An 18,584-nucleotide genomic window follows, 5' to 3' on the forward strand; every position below is an offset into this window, starting at 1 on the left:
CCCAGCCTGCCTGGCACACGGGGGCACGTGGCAGCCACCTTTTGCTCCATGTCATGAGCGTGGGGGGTCTCAGCTGTATCCCACGTGTCACAGGCGTGGGAGGTCTCAGCCTGGTCCCCACGTGTCGCCATCATGGGGTCTCAGCAGCCGTGTCCCCTGGTGTCATGAGTGCAGGGGGTCTCAGCTGTATCCCTTCATGTCATGATTGTTTTGGGGGGGTCTCAGCTGTGTCCCTCTGGGTCACAAATGTGACGGTCTGCTGTGTTCCCACTTGTCACGAGTGTGATGGATCTCAGTCCCTATGCGTTGTGCCGAGCTCAGCAGCCAGATCACTGCATGTCACCAACACAGGACCCCCACAGCATCGCCCCCATGTGTGTCACAAGTGTAAGGGGCTCAGCAGCATTATTCCCACGTGTTAGGAGTGTAATGGATCTCAGCCACGTATTACAAGCATGTGGGTCCCAACTGTGTCCCCACTTGTGACCAGCACAGGGCTCTCATCAGCAGGGTCCCCCTCGTGTCACAAGTGTGCAGGGTCTCAGCGACCCCAAATCCCTTCCCTACCTCCTCTCTGGCATCCTATCCCCGTGCCTGTCCCCAAGCACTGTCAGTGCCTGTGTCCTCCCCTGCCCCTACCACCACCGGGGCCCCACGGCTGGCAGCGACCTCTGTCCCCGGGCAGGGCTGGTGCCCACGGCATCACGTGGAGCTGCACCAGCACAACCACGGCCAGAGGCCGACAGAGCTGAGCCGGGAGCAGCCACGGCAGCGAGGTACGGACAGAAGGGTGGGAGGGTTTGGGGTGCTGCTGGGACGGCCTCAGTGGGAACCCATAGATCCATGCTCTGGGTGACCCTCTACCCCGTGTTCCAGGTGTCCCTGTCTGAGGTCCCCCATGTCCCTGATCCCATTACTTTAGGTATTCCTGCCCCAGGTGCCCCTCTGACTCCCAGGTGTCCCTGTCTCAGATCTCCCTGTCCCCACGTGTCTCTGTTCCCACTATCCCAGCCTCCCAGCTGTCCTTGTCTGTGCATGTCCCAGTCCCAGGTGTCCTTGTTCCAGCTGTGCTGTCCCCAGGTGTCCCTGTTCCTCATGTCCCTGCTGTTGCTGTCCCCAGGTATCCTAGGCCCAAGTGTCCCTGCCCCACATGTTCCTACTCGTCTTATCCTATGTGTCCTCATCCCACATGTCCTGTCCCAGGTGTCCCAGGTGTCTCAGTCCCATGTGTCCCTACTCCCAGTATCCCACATGTTCTTGTCCCAGGTTCCTTATCACTCAGAGTCCCCATTCCCAACCTTCCAGGTCACCCAGGTGTCCCAGCATCAGGTGTCCCTATCCCATCCCAGCATCCCAGTTTCCAATCATCCAGGGTCCCAAGTGCTCCTGATCCAGGTGTTCCAGGTGTCCCAACATCCCCCAATGTCCCTGTTTTCAGTCTTCCAGGTGTTCCTGTTCCCAGTGTTACAGCTGTTCTTATCTCCTGCTATCCCAGATCCAGGTGTCCTGACCCAGGTGTTCCAGCCATCCTTGTCCATCCCTGCTCCCATCCCACTGGGACCCCCCATCTCTCCCACCCCAACTCCTTCAGCTTGCAGGTTGTTGGCCAATCACCCCAGAACCCCCCCCCAAAAAGTGCCCCCAGAAGAATGGCCATGTGGTTGGGTGCCCTCCTGGACACGCTGCCCACCCCAGCGCTGACCATCGACCGCACCGTGGCGCGTCGCAATGCTGAACGCATGCGTGAGCGCTGCCAGACCTTGGGAGTCCGCCTACGACCCCACGTCAAGACCCACAAAACACTGTGAGTGCCCCCCACACCCTTCATCCCCAACAACATCCCCATCGATCCCACCAATATCATCCCAATCATGGTGCCTAAAGGGAGGGCGGTTTGTTGGCCACCGGCGGCACGCGCCGCGGCATCGTCGTCTCCACGTTGGCCGAAGCTCGTTTCTTTGCTGACGGTGGCTTTGATGACATCCTGCTGGCCTACCCGCTGCCCACCACAAGGCTGGAGGAGTGTGCAGGGCTGGCTCAGCGCCTCGATGCCTTCCACGTGCTGCTGGATCACCCCGAGGCGTTGGCCAGCCTACAGCGGCGGCCACTGGCGCATGGCAAGCGTTGGCTCGTCTGGCTGAAGCTCGACTGCGGCAATGGCAGAGGTGGGGATGGCGATGGGGAGGGGGGTTCCCAAAGCCCACAGCAGCTCAAGACAATATGGGTTCAATAGTCCCAAAAAGTCTTTTTCATCCACCCCAAGGATGCTCCATGGAGAGAGATGTCCCATGAGTCCCCAAAGCTTGCAGGTTTAGGATCAGCCATTAGGACTAGGGTGCAGCGATAGGCTTAGGGTTAGCTATCAGGATTAGGGTTAGGGATTAGGGATAGGCTGAGAGTAAGGCATTAGGATTACTGTTAGGGTTATGGTTAGGGGCAGTATTAGCATATAGGGTCCGCATTTATGTTCCATGTGGGAAGGACATCCCCAACCCTCCCCATCCATCACAGAGCCACCAATCCCCCCCCCCCCCCCAACCCCCCATAGCAGCTTCCCACTCCCATCCCTACATCCCCATAACCCTGTTCTCTTGCTGGCAGCTGGAATGCGCCCGACAGACCCCGCTGCCCTGGAGCTGGCCCGGGCCATTGCCAACGATGCACCCGAGGAGGTGACATTGGTTGGGGTCTACGCGCACTGTGGGAATACCTATGGCTGCAGTGGGGCAGATGCCATCCAAGGCATTGCCAGGACCACCACCAACGCTGTCCTCAGATTTGTGGCTGCGTGAGTGCGTGCCCCCACCGGGACCCCATTGTACCCACCACCCGGCCCTAAACCTGGCTAGAATTAAGGGGAATTTTTATAGGGGCTGAGTCCTTCGCTCTGTCCATCCCATAAAACCCCCAGCTGGTTGTAAATGCAAATCGCCCTCTTCCTGCAGGCCCCATAAAGCACGGCCCCACAAAGCCCTAAGCCCCAGGGGGCCGAAGGGGATGGCTCCAAACCCCTTTGATGTGTCCCATTCCCCCCCTGCCCACCTCCCTTTTGTCCCTCGGGGAAGAGACGAGTGGGGTTTCACATCCCGGAGTGAATTGCAGGCGGATGTTTCTCCCTTCCCTTGAGCTCAGTGGGATCTCCGTGTACACAGGGGAGATGTGTCCAACCACCAGCTCAAAATACCCCAAACATCCAAAGGGTTCAAGGCCAGCTGTGCAGGATTCCCCTTATAAGCCCCTATTCTTCAAGATCTGGGACACGTTCTCCCCAACCCCAGTGTCTGAATGTGCCATGCAGACATACATGGGGTGCATATGGGGGGAGTGACACCCAGTGGATGACATTCCTCCTTTCCTTCCCCATCTCAGGCTGCGGGAGGCCGGTGTGCCCTGTCCCCATGCCAGCATCGGCTCCACTCCCTCCTGCAGCCACCCCATTCCTGAGATGTCCCAACTCACCGAGCTGCACCCGGGCAACTACATCTTCTACGGTGAGTGCCCACAGCCCCCCACTGCACCGCCCGCGTCCCAACACATCCCCAACCCCGCGGCTCTCTGCAGACCTGCAGCAAACACAGCTGGGCTCCTGCCAGCCCCAGGATGTGGCCATCCGTGTCCTCACGCGGGTTATTGGGCACTACTCGCACCGCGGGCAGCTGCTGGTGGATTGTGGATGGGCAGCGCTCAGCCTACATGGGGCAGGAGCAGGGCAGGGACCTCAGGGCTGTGCTGTCATCGATGGGCACCCGGAGCTGCGGTGAGTGATGGGGTGAGGGATGGGGTTGGGGTGGTTGGGCAGGATGTGACGGTGTGACCCCACAGGCTGGTGGGGCTGACGCAGGAGCACGGGCTGCTGGAGCACACTGATGGGCAGATGGATTTCGGGAGGTTCCCTGTTGGCAGCGTGCTGGCCCTCATCCCATACCACGTGAGTGCTGTCCCCACATCCCCCTGCCCACAGTGTCACCCTGTGTGTCACCTTCCTCTCCCCCACAGGCGTGTGCCACAGCGGCCATGCACCCTGTGTACTACGTGCATGAGGAGGGGAAGGTGGTGGCCCTGTGGCACCCTGTGCGTGGCTGGTAGAGCCCCATCACACTGCTCATAATGGGGTCCCATGCCCATGATGAGGTCCTATACCCATAACGAGGTCCTGTGCCCTTGATGAACCTCGTGGCCATCATGAGATCACGCAGGCATCCTGACATCCCACGAGCATCACATGAAGCCACGATGAGACCCTACACCTACTGAGATCCTATACCTGTGCTGAGATCCTATATTTGTGCTGAGATTCTGCACCCTCTTCCTCAGGAGGGGTCAATAAAAGTCACTTCTCCCATTTCCAGGTTCTTTGGGCTCTATGGGGCAGCACTGGGTCTTTCTGTGGGCACAATGGAGGCCATGAGGACAAAACCCTACACATCACCCTATAACTGCCCCATTGAGGTCACCTGGCCCAGGAGGCCCAGAGCAGGGTGGGTTGTGGGGATGGTGATGGGTATATGGGGGGGGAATAGGGAGCTCAGTGGGGCTGGAGTGAGCACATCTGGGGACACATCTGGATGGGGGCTCATCTGGGTGCTGAGGTGGATTGGGATGGACATATCTGGTCCAGGTAGTCCCACATGATCCAACCCGAACCAACTGAACTGGGCTGAGCTGGGTTGAAGTGAGGAGATTTGGACTGAGCTGGGATGAGTCCAACTGAATGGGGCTGGATGGAGCTGAATGGGGACGAACTGGGCTGAGGGGTGCTGAACTGGACAGGACCTGGGCTGAATGGGGGCTGAATGGGGTTGAGTTGGGCTGAACCAGGCTGTACCGGGCTGAACCGGGCTGAATTGGGCTGAACCAGGATGAACTGGGCTGAACCATCATGGACTGGGCTGAATGGGGCTGGACTTGGGCTGAACTGGGCAGAACACGGAACCATCTGAACTGGGCCGGACCTGGGCCGAACAAGGCTAAACTGGGTTCAAACACTCCAGACTGTTCCGAACCAAACTGGGCTCCGTCCCAACTCAACCCACCGAACCGAACCGAACCGAACCCCGACCCGAACCGCTCCGGGCCGAGCCGAGCCGAGATGGGCGTGTCCTCCCTTAGCCACGCCCCCATCCATCAGCCAATAGCGTTGCGCCGCACCCCTCCCTGCGGGACCGAGCCGAGCCGAGCCGGGCCGAGCGGAGCGGAGCCGAACCAGGACGGAACCGAGCGGAGCCGAACCGAGCCGAACCGAGCCAGACCGGACTGAACTGAGCAGCGCCCCGGGGGGGTCCGGCCCCGGCCCCGCCATGCAGTGGGGCTGCGCGGCGCTGCGCCTATCGCGGGCGCTGTGCCTGCTGCTCTCCGCGCCGCTCTGCGCTCAGGTCCGCTCTTTTTCTCTCTCTTCTCGTGCCTTTATTCCTCTTTCTTTCTCCCCTCCCTATTTCGCTTTGTTTTACTCTCCTCTTTTATCCCTTTTCCTCGCCTTCCTTTGTCGCGTTTCACTTTCTTTCCCCCACCCCCGTGTTGCTCTGCACATCGCGGTGCCGCCTCCTCCTTCCAGCCCTTTTACTTCGTCTCTTTACTTTAAGATTTCCCTTCTTTCCCATATTTTCCCTCATTTTACTGCACTTATTCCCATTCACTTTTCTTTCCAGTATTTTACTTCGTTTTCCCTTATAATTTTCTTCATTTTCCCCCTTATTTCACAGCATTTTCCTGCTTTTTACTTTATTTTACTTTACGGTTTTTTCCCCCTTCGTTTTCCTTTAAATTTCCCTTAATTTTCCTTTATTCCCTTCATCTCCGACTCGATTTTCCTCCCTTCTTTATTTCCCTCATTGTTTTCCTTTGTTATTTTTCCCCTCTTATTTTACTTTCTTACTTTACATTGTTTAACTTCTATATCTCTCACTTTATTTTGCCCCCATTTTCCCCTATTTTACCCCATTTTACCCCATTTTCCCCCATTTTTTCCCCATTTTCCCCATTTTTCCCCATTTTTCCCCATTTTCCCCCAATTTTTCCCCATTTTCGCCCATTTTTCCCCATTTTTCCCCATTTTCCCCCATTATTTCCCTGCATGTTCCCTCCTCCCCTCCCTCTCCCCCCCATCCATGCATGGGACCTCCCCCCCCACCCCCCCTGCCCCATCTGGTTGCAAGCTGAGGGCCAGGGGCACCGTGTGGGACCCACATGGGACTGGGACCCCCCCAACCCTCCCCCCAGCTCAGCCCCACTCAGGATATGGCCCCACAGAACCTTGGTGGGGCCAAATGGGGGCCTTGTTTGTGTGGGTGGGGGGTAATCTGAGCAGCCCCAAACTGTGTGTGAGTGGGGGGGGGGTTGTTTGGTTGGGGGATAGATGGGGGAGTTTGTGGGTGTTGAGTGGGGATGTAGTTAAGGTGGTGGGATGGGCAGAGTTAAGGGGGTGGGAAGGGGCAGAGTTAAGGGGACAAGGCAGAGTTAAGGGGATAAGATGATAGGGCAGAGTTAAGGGGCTGGGATGGGCAGAGTTAATGGAATGGGATGGGGTAGAGTTAGGGGGATAGGATGGGCAGAATTAAATGGATGGGATGGGGCAGAGTTAAAGGGAGGGGATGAGTAGAGTTAATGTATTGGGATGGGTAGAGTAAAGGGGATGGGATGGGATGGGATGGGATGGGATGGGATGGGATGGGATGGGCAGAGTAAAGGGGATGGGATGATGGGGCAGAGTTAAAGGGATGCGATGGGGCAGAATTAATGGAGTGGGATGGGGGTAGAGTTAGGGGGATAGGATGGGCAGAATTAAATGGATGAGATGGGCAGAGTTAAGGGGACGAGGCAGAGTTGAAGGGATGGACAGAGTCAAGGAGATGGGATGGGCAGAGTTAAGGGGAGGGGATGGGTAGAGTTAATGGATTGGGATGGGTAGAGTTAAGGGGATGGGATGGGTAGAGTTAAGGGGATGGGATGGGTAGAGTTAAGGGGATGGGATGGGATGGGATGGGATGGGATGGGATGGGATGGGATGGGATGGGATGGGATGGGATGTGCTGTTGAGTGCACATGGCACTGTCAGTTTGGGGAAGCTGTGTCCATTTGCAGGACACCCCCCATGACTCCCCCCATGTCTCTGGGCAGGTATCATCCCGCAGCCTGCCGTGTCCCAGCGCTGCCTCCACTCAGTCCGGCGAGTGCTGCTCCTGCCCTCCAGGCTTCAGGGCGGTCGTGCCCTGCAGCTTCACCAACACCCAGAGTGAGTGCCACCCCACAGCCCCACGCCGTCCCCTATTGCCACCCGCTCTGCTCACCCCTCTCTGTGTGCCCACAGATCACAGCGCGGTAGAGCCGGACCCCGAGTGCCAGCCTTGTCCCCAGGGATCCTTGGAGGAGGAGCACAGTGCCCAGGCGCCCTGCCTGCCCTGCAAACCCAGCTGTGGGCCTGGCCAAGTGATGCGCCGTGCATGCAGCCACCTCTCTGACACACTCTGCATGGGTGAGCCCCTATGGGACGCTGTGGGGCCATGCCTCAGTTTCCCCATCTGGAGCTCTGAGGCATGAGCCTCGCTCTTAGGGTGCACAGCAGAGGAAATGAAGGTGCATTGTGCCCACCTCCCAGATCTCCCCTTATCCCCACATCCCATATCTGTGTAGGGTCCTGAGCCCCTCCCCCAGATCAATAAGGTTGGAAAAGATCTCTTAAGATCCCAGAGTCCAACCCCACCCCACTGTGCCCACTGACCACATCCCCTCAGTGCCACATTTCCATGGTTCTGGAACACCTCAATACATAGTGACCCCCCACCCCTGGGCAGCCCGTTGCTGTACATTCCCATTCTTTCGGAGCTCTGAGCCCCCCTTAAAGCCCCCCACCACCCACATTCCCCCCTCCCCACCACGGCCAGCTGCTGCCCCACGGCTGTCATCACGCCCTGCATGCAGCAGATGCTCCCGGCAGTGCCGGCGTTGGGGCTTTGATGTGGTTGGGAAGGGATGGGGGAGGTTTGATGGGAGGGGGCACTTCTCCCTTTCACCCCATAGCACTGGATCTGATTTCATCCTATCCCAAAACCCACTCTGGTCCCACCTGTGGGTGCCATTTTGGGTACCCCCGACCCCATTCCAAGGGGAAACTGAGGCATCATCAGCGGGGGCATGAAGGGTTTTCTAATCCCTCATCCCCACAGAGAACGAACTGCAGATCCCAAAAGGGGCCGAAGGAAACCCCCCCAAGGAGGGCAGCGCAGACCCCACCGCCTCAGCCACCTCCGCCTCCACCTTTGTCCCTCCCCTCCCTGAAGACGTGGGGCAGAACATCATCCCCGTGTACTGCTCCCTCCTGGCAGCCGTGGTGGTGGGTCTGCTCGCCTACGTGGCCTTCAAGTGGTAGGTTTGGGCTTTATAGGGGGGAAGGGAGGGTAATGGGGGAAGAGGGGATGTTGGGTGACGCGGCGCAGCTGGCACACGTGCAGGCAGAAGCAGCAGCTGGCCAAGGCACGAGCAGCAGAGCTGGGGACGGCGGCCGAGGGCGAGAAGCTGCACAGCGACAGCGGGGTCTTCCTGGACACACACAGCCTGCAGGAGCCACACCAGATCGGCAAGGGTGAGCGCCATAAGGGGTGTCTATAGTGGGGGTGGTGGGCTGTCCCAACAGCTCTTTGGCTGTGCTGGGATGGGGGTGAAGGAGCACCTCGTGTTTGGATGGATCTAAGGGAGATGGGGGGGGTCTTGTGGAGGGGTTGGTGTGGTCCAAATTGGATTGGGAAGCATCCATCCCTTGGAGATTATGCAGGTAGGGTTGGGAAGCACCTTGTCCTTGGGGATAATCCAAGTAGGGCTGGGGAACACCCATGTATTGGGGATCATCTGTTGGGACTGCAGAGCACCCATGTATTGGGGATCACCCTCATAGGGATCACCCCTGCCTTAGGGGTGAGGTTGAGGGCCAACCAATGCTTGGGGGTGATCTAATGGGGTTGAGGAGCACCCAAATCTTTGGGGATAATTGTGATGGGTTTGAGGAGCACCCACACAACGGGGATCATCTGTTGGGGTTGGGGTGCACACGTTCCTTGGGGATCATCCGGATGGGGTGGGGAGAACGTGATACTTGGGGATGATGTAGGTGAGGTGGGGGAGCACCCGTATATGGGGATCATGTCTATAGGTCTGGGGGACACACATACATTAGGGATGATCTGGATAGGGCTGGGGAGCACCCATAGCTTGGGGATCATCACAGTGAGGTTGAGGAGCACCTAATCCTTGTGAATAATCTGGATGGGGTTGGAGAGCACCCATAGGTTGGAGAGCACCCGAATAGGGTTGGGAGCACCCAGATGGGATTTGGCTGTGCCCATGTACCTGAAGGAGCATCCCAATGGGGTGAGGGTGCACCTTAGCACAGACAAACACCCAGATAGGGTTAGGAGCACCATGCAGGGAACAGGAGATGCTACAGAAGCATCAACACCGCTTGGTGGCCATTGGCGTCACCAAGACAAGTTTTGATGCACTAACACTGACCCCAAACCCACAGCATCCCGTCTGGAAGCCCGACCCTACAGCACGGTACCACAGCAGCGACGGGAGGAGGTGGAGCAGCTGCTGGAGAGTGGTGGTCCCAGCGGGGACTGGCGTGGGCTGGCTGCCCGCCTGGGCTATGGGGATGAGGCCATCGGCACCTTCGCCCGCGGGCAGGCGCCCACCCGCACCCTGCTCAGCACGTGGGCAGCCACAGAAGGAGCCACGGTGGAAGCCCTGTGTAGGGCTTTGGCTGCTATGGGACGGCAGGACGTGGTTGAGTGCCTGGCGGGGCCGGGGGATGCCAGCTCAGTGGTGTGACCCCATAGGGTGAAGAGGAGGAGGAGGTGGATGGGATGTGGGGATGTGTGGTCCAGTTGGATGGGTGAGCCCTTGGCCACCAGCAGCTTTATCCTGCCCTATACTATGTTGTGTTTTTAAGTCGTTTTTTGTACTTTTGGGAGGGGAAGGGGGGAAATGACCTTTTTTTTGTATTATGGGGTCCCATTGGGGATGGGGCATTGTGTGCTTGTTGCATGCGGTGGTTGCATTAAACAGCCAACCTGCCTTTGTGTCTCTCGTTTGTCACACCCGCTCCCATCCCACATTTCCCACCCCCACATGGGCCTTCCTTCGGGGACAGCCCCCAGCTCAGCACTTTTAGCCCTCAGGTGCCCCCAACACTGCCAGCAAAACCCCATTCCCTGCCTGGGGTTGAAAAGGACCATAGTGATCATCCAGTTCCAACCCCCTGCTGTATGCAGGGTCACCAACCAGCGGCCCAGGCTGCCCAGAGCCACATCCAGCCTGGCCTTGAATGCCTGCAGGGATGGGGCATCCACAGCCTCCTTGGGCAACCTGTTCCAGTGCATCACCACCCTCTGGGTGCAAAACCTCCTCCTAAGATCCAACCTAACCCCCCCCTGTCTTAGTTAGGACCATGAAATACCTCAAGTTGAAAAGGGTCCCATCAAAGACCATGCAGTCCAACCCCAACCAGCTCCACATTGTACCGCCAGCAGTTGCCATCCAAAGCTCCACCCCCACCGCCATTCTCAACCCACCGCTCCTCCCAGCTCAGATAACAGCATCAATATTCATTTCCTTTGTTTTTTTAATTATTATTTTTTATTATTTTTTATTTTATTTTTTATTTTTTACATAAAAAGTTCAGTAAAAATCGGATAAAGTAAAATGATTTTTTTTGTTTGTTTTTTTTTTCTGAAGCAGTAAAATCAATCTTTTATCAACATAGCACTGAAGCTGCCCCAAATCCAACAGGGGGGGGAGGCAGCTTCGAATCCGGAATATTTACATGATAACAGAATGGGAAACTTCAGCAGAACCAACCCAATAAAACAAATCATAAGGGAAGAAAAACAACCCCCCCACCCCACTTCACCCACCCCCCAACCTTGAAACTCTCCTTACAAAGTGTTCCCGTGGTAACAGCACGTGTAGGGCTAAAAGCAAGGAGGGAAAACCAAAAGGAACGAGAAGCAACGAACCAACAGAAGGAATTCTTCAATATATTCACATGGAGGTTAAAATATGATACACAGCTCGGTGGCGGGGAGCACCGCCGGGTGGGTGCTGCAGTGAAGGGGCTGAATGGGGGCAGCCCAGATTGCAGCACATCCATCTGAGGGCATTGGGAGAGCTGGGGGTTGGGGGTCGAGGCGCTCACTCCAAGTCCGTGTCCTCTTTGGGTTTGTAAATGGCCCCGAATTTCTGCATGTATTTCTTGATGTATTCCTTCGTTTTGTGTTTCACATTCTCGTTGCATTCCAGGTCCTCTGGGTTCTTGCAGTACTTCAGCTCCTTGTTCATGACGCCGTGAGTCAGCTGGCCAACAGATGGGTGGGTTGGTAAGAGAACACAGAACCAAAGGATCTCATAATCATAAAGGTTGGGAAAAGACCTTTTGCATCCCCAAGTCCAACCCAGCCCTAAATGCCCACTGACAACTTGAGTCCATCACCTCTCATCATCCCATGTGCCGCTTTCCCCAGTATTCCTATTAAACCTCCCTCTTGGAAACCATCCCTACTTCCCTCCCCTGCTCCTCCATGACCCCAAAACCCCGTTGGCCATCCCATAACCCACAGGGTGTCCTCACCTTCCTTGCCAGGTGCTTGAAGTCCTCGGTGGTGGTGATCCGGCCGACCTTGCAGTCGGGTTTGCGATAGGGGTTGAGGCACTGCACGATGAACTGGGACATCTAGGGGAGAGGCACAGAGGTCACCCCCAGCCGTGCCCACCCCCATAGTGTTGGGGTTTGGGGTCGCCCAGGGATAACTCACCTCTTTCCTGAAGACTTCCTTGCTCTTCTTGGCAAGCTCGCTCGATGTGTCTGCTTCTGCAGTCTTGGGCTTCTTGGAAGACTGGAAGGAGGGAGGGGAGATAGAAGGATAAGGAGGAGAAAATGGGAGTTAATTAAGCAGCTTCGCTGTGTCAGCTCTGCATTTAGAGAAGGGTGAGAGCAAGGAGGGCAACACCTCCCTCCCCAACCACCTCCTGTCTCATGGCCGAGCTACGTTGGCATTACAGCCATACCCCACCTCCAGCATCCCCTGACCCCAACAGAAACCCACCTTCCCAAATCCAACGCCCTCAATTTGCCTCCCCATATCTCCCTCCACATATCCACCCCTCCAAACCCATCTCCCCAAATCCCCCCTCCCCAGCTCCCAGTGCCCAAACCCGACCCCTCCATGCCAAAATGAACCCAATGGGATGAGCAGGGCTGCAGTGCTCTTCTCGCACCCTATTGTTTTCTTTAGGAAAAAGCAGAATGGCCAGAGCTGGTTCTGGGGCTGCTTTGGGGAGGGAGGGGCCGAGCGCTGCGGTCGGCATTATGAGTGTTGAAATATGTTTAGCTGGAGGCGAGGGGGAGGAAAGAGGAGCTTCCCCCCCTCCCCCATTTATTTCAGGCCTGTAAAAGCCTAATTATGATCTGTTGGCTTCATTCTAACCACCAGCATTGCTCAGTGGCACAGGGGCACCAAGCTGGGGTGACCACAGAGCAACATCTTTGCTAAGGGACGGGGAAGTGCAGCAGAGCCATGACATCCCACAGCAAAAGCAGCTCTGAGCTTCAATAAAACGCTCCTGTGGAAGTTTTATGGCTGAGAGCAATCCCTGAGTGGAGTGAATTAGGGCCGGGGCGTCCCTGCTGGCTGCACATCAAAGCTCTGCTGGCTCCCCGTGCTGGGTACCTCCATCAAAGGGCCCTAATGGGGAACACATGGCCCTGCGCCACTCCCTGCGTGCCACGCAGGGTCCCCTCGGCTTTTGGGATGGGTCCTAAAAGGGGGTGTGGGAAGGCAGCTCTGGGGTTGTCTGGAGCTGGGAACGAGCTCTGGAGCAACAGCTGGGGTCAGATCATAAAACATTCCCACTTGGAAGGGACCCGTAACATCCTGAGTGCAAGAGGACAGTAGGACGGCAGCATGAGGATGGCAACATTAGCATGGCAGCAGGGAAATGGGCTTCTCATTCAGCCAGGGTTTATCCATGAGCTCCCATGAGGCTGGCAGTGAGTTTCTAACCAAGCCAGTGACACCCTATAATGGGGAGCACCGCAACGGGGGCTTCTATGGTGTGATTTGAACCAACCCTCTCCCCAGTGAAGACCCAAGGCTCCCAATTGCTGCTGCTTTTCCTCTGCCCAAACTGAGCCCATCCCCTCCTTCCTCCCAGCCCGGCCACACCAGTTCCTGGAGCTCATTGAAGCTATTTTGGAAGCACAGCTGTGAGCAGAGAGGCTGCAGAGTGGGGAGCAGCCAGCAGCCAGCACAGCCCCACAGGGCTCAGGGTGCGAGCTCCGACAAGCCTCAGCTCTGCATTAACAACCCTAATGTGAGCCTTATACCTATAGGGTTTTGTTACACCCCCAACGCAGCCAGCAGCAGACAGAGGGAGGCCATAGACGACTTGCAGAGTGGCCACAGGCATGTAGGAGCAAATGATGGAAGACACAAAACCCACCAGCAGCACCTGGGCAGCCCCATTCCTTCCTCATTCCTTCCCCACTGCCTGGCTGTGGGTCCCAGGCTCCAGCTCCAGCTGGAAGGCCATCATGTAAGACCACGAATGGAGAGCAGCACCAAATCCAGGCAGGAGAGCACAACACCCCAATGCAAGAAAACAAACAGTGAAGCCCAACCCCACTGACATCCCGAGCTCCCACGCTTGTCCGGGTCAGAGCTTTGTGTTGCTGCCATCCACCCACACTCAGCACTACAGGGTGAGATCTCCTATGCAGGTCAGTTCTGCAATAATGGGATTTTAATTGGGCTCTTGGGGAGTCTGAACGACTCTGAGCTGAAGCGGAGCCGGATGATGCGTACATGAAAATATGACAAACTTTTGGTTGTCTGCTTTGATGAGAAAGGCTGAATTTCAGTGTTTTTCTGACTGGCTGAGGATTCATTTGCCCTTCCATGATGGGGTGAGCCATCCCAGTGCACAACAGGGGAAGCCAAGGCCTTGCCAATGGGTATATGCCAGGGCAATCCACAAGAGACAACCATGGGCATGGCCATGGTGAGGTATTAGGAACGGGTCCTTCTCAGAAAGAGGTGATGCAGTGGCACAGCTGCCCAGGGAGGTGGTGGTCACCATCCCTGGAGGTGTTCAGAGCCATGGAGATGTGGCACTGAAGGATGTGGGCATGGTGGGATGGGCTGGGGTTGGACTTGGTGATCTTGGAGGCCGTTCCTGACTTGGATGACTCGATAACACAGGCACTGAGCAGCCAAGGGTAGGGCTGTGGTCCTACAAGGCACCCCAGCTAACTTCCCAGCTCAGCAGGGCCCTGTGTGCTGTGCAGGAAAGGTGGTGGCTGCAATGGTTACCTCTGAGTCACAGCACACTGGAGGATGTGAGCTTAACATTGCCCTGCAGGCTCTGTGGGATGCAGGGGGAATCCCTGTGGCATGAGGGCAAGAGTGAAAACGAGAAACTCTCAGCTGCTATTGGTTCAAAGGTGATAATTTCTCCCCATGCTAAGATTAATCTTGATTTCAGCCTTATGGAAAGCTTACTGCTTGAAAGCTGCATTTAGGACAGAAGTACAGTAGCAGTGGGCTTGCAATGTAATGGTTATCATTACTCAGAGACTGTTCCAATGCTTTGGCCTGCCTCGGTCTGACCACAGCTCATTCCTTTGAGCCCCTCTAAAGCACTGCAGCCTGCCAGGAAAACTGTAGTGCAAGGAAATGCATAAATATAAAGGCACGCAGTGCTTTGAGGACATCCATGATGTGAGTTTCACTGCCTTAAGGAAAGGCTGCAGAGCACAGTTGGGCTGGATGGGACCTGGAAGCACAGAACTGTAGATTCATTAAGGTTGGATTCAAAGATTAGATTCAAAGGCTCCCAGAACAGGCAGGCCCAGAGACAACATCACAGAAGTAAGCACTCAGTGGCAGAGCAGTGTGTGCCAGGCCTTCATTCATTTTCTAATTAACTTTTTTTACAGGCAGATAAATATTTGCAATTAATATTGCTCTCCAACAATCCCAACTGAAGTGCTTGGAGGCATTACATGGATTGAATTAACCCTCAGCATCCCAGCAAGGAAAAGGGCTGGGAAACTCTTGGCTCCTCTACCTGCCCCACAGGGCACACCCATGGCATGACTTAGCAGCTGCTTAAAGGATGGGAGTGGGGTTTAACACCTGGTTTGGTCTTTCCATCCTCAAGCCTATGGCCAGATACGTGCAGTGAGGCAGCCAGAGACATCCTGCCTGCAGATGGGACGCCATCAAGGAGATACATCTGCACCCACCTCACTGCCAAGGAGCCTGAGCTTCTTCAGATCCAGCACAGAAGAAAGCTGAGACCCCAGACCTGAAGGGAACCCCCACATGACTGCAAGCCCAGGATCATCCATGTGGGCCACCAAGATGTTGGCAATGAGCTTCCCCTCACTGACCCCACACTTACCTTCATTGGGTTTTCATCATACGTTGGGGTCCCGAGGTCCATCTCAGCTTCGTGTTCCAGGCTGGCGTCATCTCCTGGGCTGTCCCACGTTGGAGGGTCCCATTGGGTTTGCCTGGAGAACAAACAGAGCACATCACCCTCAGAAAAGGAGCCATTTTAAAACAGTGAGCTCGTACCATTTGCTGCCACTGGTAAGGCTTGCAATGGGACCAATCAGTGCAATGAATCAGTGCTCTGAGCCTCTTAGGTTTGCTGACCTGCTTCTAGAAATCTCTTTGCTTTGAAGGAAAAGCTGTGGAGCCTTTCAAGGCTCACTGCATTCAATCAGCAATTTACGGTGTCACTGCAGAAGAGCAATGAAGGAGGTACCCCTCACTCACAGGTAAGGTTGGACTTGATGATCTAAGTGGTCTTTTCCAACCTTAATGATACTAGGATCAAGCTCAGTTGGTGTCCCCATCTCACAGCAAGACTCGAGCAGAGTAGCACCCCACCTGGCCTGTGCTTGGAGGTACACGATGCCACTACATCCATCTGTTCTCCACTCACCCCAATGCTCACCTCATTATCACTTACCTCGTTACCACGTGGTAGTAATAGATCTTCCCCTCAGGGTCTCGGGCTGTTTTCCAGTTGGGAGGCAGGACGATGGTTTTGGGTTTGGGAGGGGATGGCGGAGGCAGGTCCAGGAGGTTGTTGGTCACCACAACCTCTGGCTGAAAACACACAGGCAACAATTGCAGAGGGCAAAGCAGAGCAGTCTGACAGCTCTGTTTCCCTGCAACAAAGTCTTTGTTGAAGGTAAAACTCAAAAAGGACATCAGCATTGACCCGGGAAGTTGACAGTAGAACATTTCACCCATTTCTATCCAACTGCCTCTAGTAGCTACTTGTTCACACCCTGACCATATGAATATAAGCACTCTGTCACAGGGGCTCTTAGACAGCAGATAGTTGGGTTAGGAGGTTCTATGAAAGATCATAGAATCAAAGAACAGCCTGGATTGGAAGGGTCCTTAAAGGTCACAGAACCACAGAATTACAACATGGCTAAAGTTGGAAGAGATCTCAAATCCCATCCAGCCCCAACCATGCTGTGGGCTGGTTGCCACCCACCAGATCAAGGCCAGACCTTGAGTAGGGATGGGACTTTGGGTAGGACAGCTCCCCAGTCCTTCTGCCACCTGCCCCAGTCAATGCAGAGGTGAGCAGCTCAAATGGTGCCATATCCCAACCCCAGCGTGAGCCATACCTGCTGGATGGGCTGTGGCTGCCCAGCTGCCACGATGGTGGTGACGGCAGGTGGGGGCTGGACGATCACTCCCTGCGGGTGGGCTGTGTATATCTGCTGCCCTTGGATGTACTGCAAGCCTGGCTGGGCGTAGCTCTGCAATGGAGAACAAGGGGTTGAGGTCAGCATCCTGCCCTGAGTAGCCAAAGAGGACAGCCTACAAAACATCCAACCAACAGCTTTCAAAGGAAATACCACATCACTTGCTCAGGACAATTGCTCCACATGGAGATTTTCCTTTCCAAGCACTAAGATTCAGAATGTGTCTCCTCCACGACAGGTAGGAAAGTGAGTTTGGGTGACGCTGAGCTTCAATGCTCAAAGCCATCCACCAGGAAGAATTCAGGATCAAGAGAAAGGCAACGTTTCACTTTTGATCTTTCTAAAGCAACCTGTGATGCTCCTCAATGGAATGAAGCTATTAAGATGTGCAGCAGGAACACCAGCACTGCATAATGTGAAATGAAAATCAGGTACACCCTGAAACACAAATACTGATGGGGACTGATGGGAGTGATGCACCACATCAGGGTGAGGGAATTCTCATGAGGACTGATGGGAGATCACAGCCCAGTCAAGCAGCAGTAACCACAAAGCAAACCTGTGCTTTACACAGACTCTCAGATGGAGTTATCTCAGCAATGCTAAACACTAAAGCAAATCAGGACGGCCCCTAGCACACTGAGCACATACAGCACTGCAGTTGCAGGCTGGCTCCTTCTGTGAGTGCCCTATGCCACACAGTGCCTGAAAAGGTCCCATTTTCCCCACAGGTTACCTGTACAATCGGTGGGGTCGTCTGTGAGTAGGGGGACGTCACCCCATAAACAGTCTGACAAGTCTGGCCCTGGTAATATATGGCAGGTTGGGACTGAGCTGGCGAGTACTGCTGCTGCACAGCCACCGTCTGCTGGTTGGAATCCCACACCCCGTAGTTCTGCCCCTGCACTGGTGTTGTGGTAGGCACAGGCAGGACAGCCACGTTGGGTTCTTGGTGCACCACGGTGTCGCTTTGTGCTACATACTGAGGAGTCGTCACCTCCATCGGCGTTGCTACATGTTGAACTACTGGGACCGGCTGGGGAGTGGGCAGGCTGGATTCAACCGTGTGCCCCACCATGGGCTGAGGGTGCTCATATGCTGCTGGGGAGCACATAGAGTCCATGCTTGGGGTGGGCAGCAGCACCTTGCCCGCATTGGGGTTGCTGGGGTCCACATAGGCCTGCATGGGGTAGCCGGGTGGGTAGCCGATGAAGCCGCTGTGGTGCGGTGTGCCATAGCCCATGGAGTCGTAGGGAAGGGGGGACGTGATGCCCAAGTTCTGCAGCTGTTGTTGCTGTTTTTGGGCCTCCCGTTGGGCCACCTCCTGCTCAAAGAGCTTCCTGCGCTCCTCTGTCGACAGCTTGTTGCGGTCCTTGAGGCGGACTTTCTTCTTTGAGGATGCTGGCGTGTCATACCTGCAACAGAAAGAAAAGGGAACCTCAGAATCAGAGAATAGTTGGCTTGGAAGGGACCTTGAAGGTCACAAAACCATGGAATCACAGAACCATCACCAAATGGGCTGGATTGAAAAGGATCACAATCATCACCCAGCTCCAGCCCCTGCTATGTGCAGGGTTACCAACCAGCAGCCCAGGCTGCCCAGAGCCACATCCAGCCTGGCCTTGAATGCCTGCAGGGATGGGGCATCCACAGCCTCCTTGGGCAACCTGTTCCAGTGCATCACCACCCTCTGGGTGGAAAACTTCCTCCTAAAATCCAACCTAAACCTCCTCCCCACCACAGTCAACACACCCCAAACGACCCACAGCCTTATCTCCTTGGCTCAATCAATTGGGCTTCCAGG

At 55.6% G+C, this 18,584-nt stretch overlaps 3 protein-coding genes across 9 annotated transcripts in view; 2 read left to right on the top strand and 1 right to left on the bottom strand.

Annotated features, from left to right (window-relative positions):
• The first annotated feature begins 119 nt into the window (after window positions 1-119).
• LOC107308812 (D-threo-3-hydroxyaspartate dehydratase-like) lies at window positions 120-4,345 on the top strand. 5 transcript variants are annotated; one of them, XM_015852960.2, is made up of 8 exons: window positions 120-776; window positions 1,592-1,804; window positions 1,885-2,165; window positions 2,602-2,788; window positions 3,370-3,491; window positions 3,562-3,757; window positions 3,823-3,928; window positions 3,997-4,345. In XM_015852960.2, exons 2-8 carry the CDS (start codon window positions 1,650-1,652, stop codon window positions 4,084-4,086), a joined length of 1,137 nt encoding a protein of 378 aa, XP_015708446.1. In that variant the 5' UTR covers window positions 120-776; window positions 1,592-1,649; the 3' UTR covers window positions 4,087-4,345. The 5 variants fall into 5 exon arrangements, with proteins under 5 accessions (XP_015708446.1, XP_015708445.1, XP_015708447.1 ...); XM_015852959.2 differs by having other exon boundaries at window positions 461-776; window positions 1,306-1,804; XM_015852961.2 differs by having other exon boundaries at window positions 530-776; window positions 1,439-1,804.
• Window positions 4,346-5,154: 809 nt separating this feature from the next.
• LOC107308730 (death domain-containing membrane protein NRADD-like) lies at window positions 5,155-10,063 on the top strand. Of its 2 annotated transcripts, none has more exons than XM_015852811.2 (6): window positions 5,155-5,372; window positions 7,114-7,228; window positions 7,304-7,468; window positions 8,160-8,358; window positions 8,430-8,575; window positions 9,512-10,063. In XM_015852811.2, the coding sequence occupies exons 1-6, from the start codon at window positions 5,298-5,300 to the stop codon at window positions 9,814-9,816; spliced, it is 1,005 nt and encodes a 334-aa protein (XP_015708297.1). In that variant the 5' UTR covers window positions 5,155-5,297; the 3' UTR covers window positions 9,817-10,063. The 2 variants fall into 2 exon arrangements, with proteins under 2 accessions (XP_015708297.1, XP_015708298.1); XM_015852812.2 differs by having other exon boundaries at window positions 8,445-8,575.
• A 654-nt stretch (window positions 10,064-10,717) lies between these two features.
• SETD2 (SET domain containing 2, histone lysine methyltransferase) overlaps window positions 10,718-18,584 on the bottom strand; it is a 43,760-nt gene continuing 35,893 nt past the window's right edge. The window contains exons 15-21 of one of the 2 annotated variants that reach the window (XM_015852945.2): window positions 17,517-18,195; window positions 16,700-16,834; window positions 16,024-16,163; window positions 15,448-15,559; window positions 11,799-11,879; window positions 11,615-11,716; window positions 10,718-11,340 (exon numbers count right to left, since the gene is read on the bottom strand). In XM_015852945.2, the coding sequence (XP_015708431.1) occupies window positions 11,179-11,340; window positions 11,615-11,716; window positions 11,799-11,879; window positions 15,448-15,559; window positions 16,024-16,163; window positions 16,700-16,834; window positions 17,517-18,195 (1,411 nt within the window). In that variant the 3' untranslated portion in view covers window positions 10,718-11,178. Of the gene's footprint in view, window positions 11,341-11,614; window positions 11,717-11,798; window positions 11,880-15,447; window positions 15,560-16,023; window positions 16,164-16,699; window positions 16,835-17,516; window positions 18,196-18,584 lie in introns of those variants that run through there. The other variant, XM_032442944.1, reaches the window with a different exon arrangement.

Source organism: Coturnix japonica, chromosome 2 (genome assembly GCF_001577835.2).
Source record: "Coturnix japonica isolate 7356 chromosome 2, Coturnix japonica 2.1, whole genome shotgun sequence".
In the NCBI taxonomy this organism is placed as follows: Eukaryota; Metazoa; Chordata; class Aves; order Galliformes; family Phasianidae; genus Coturnix; species Coturnix japonica.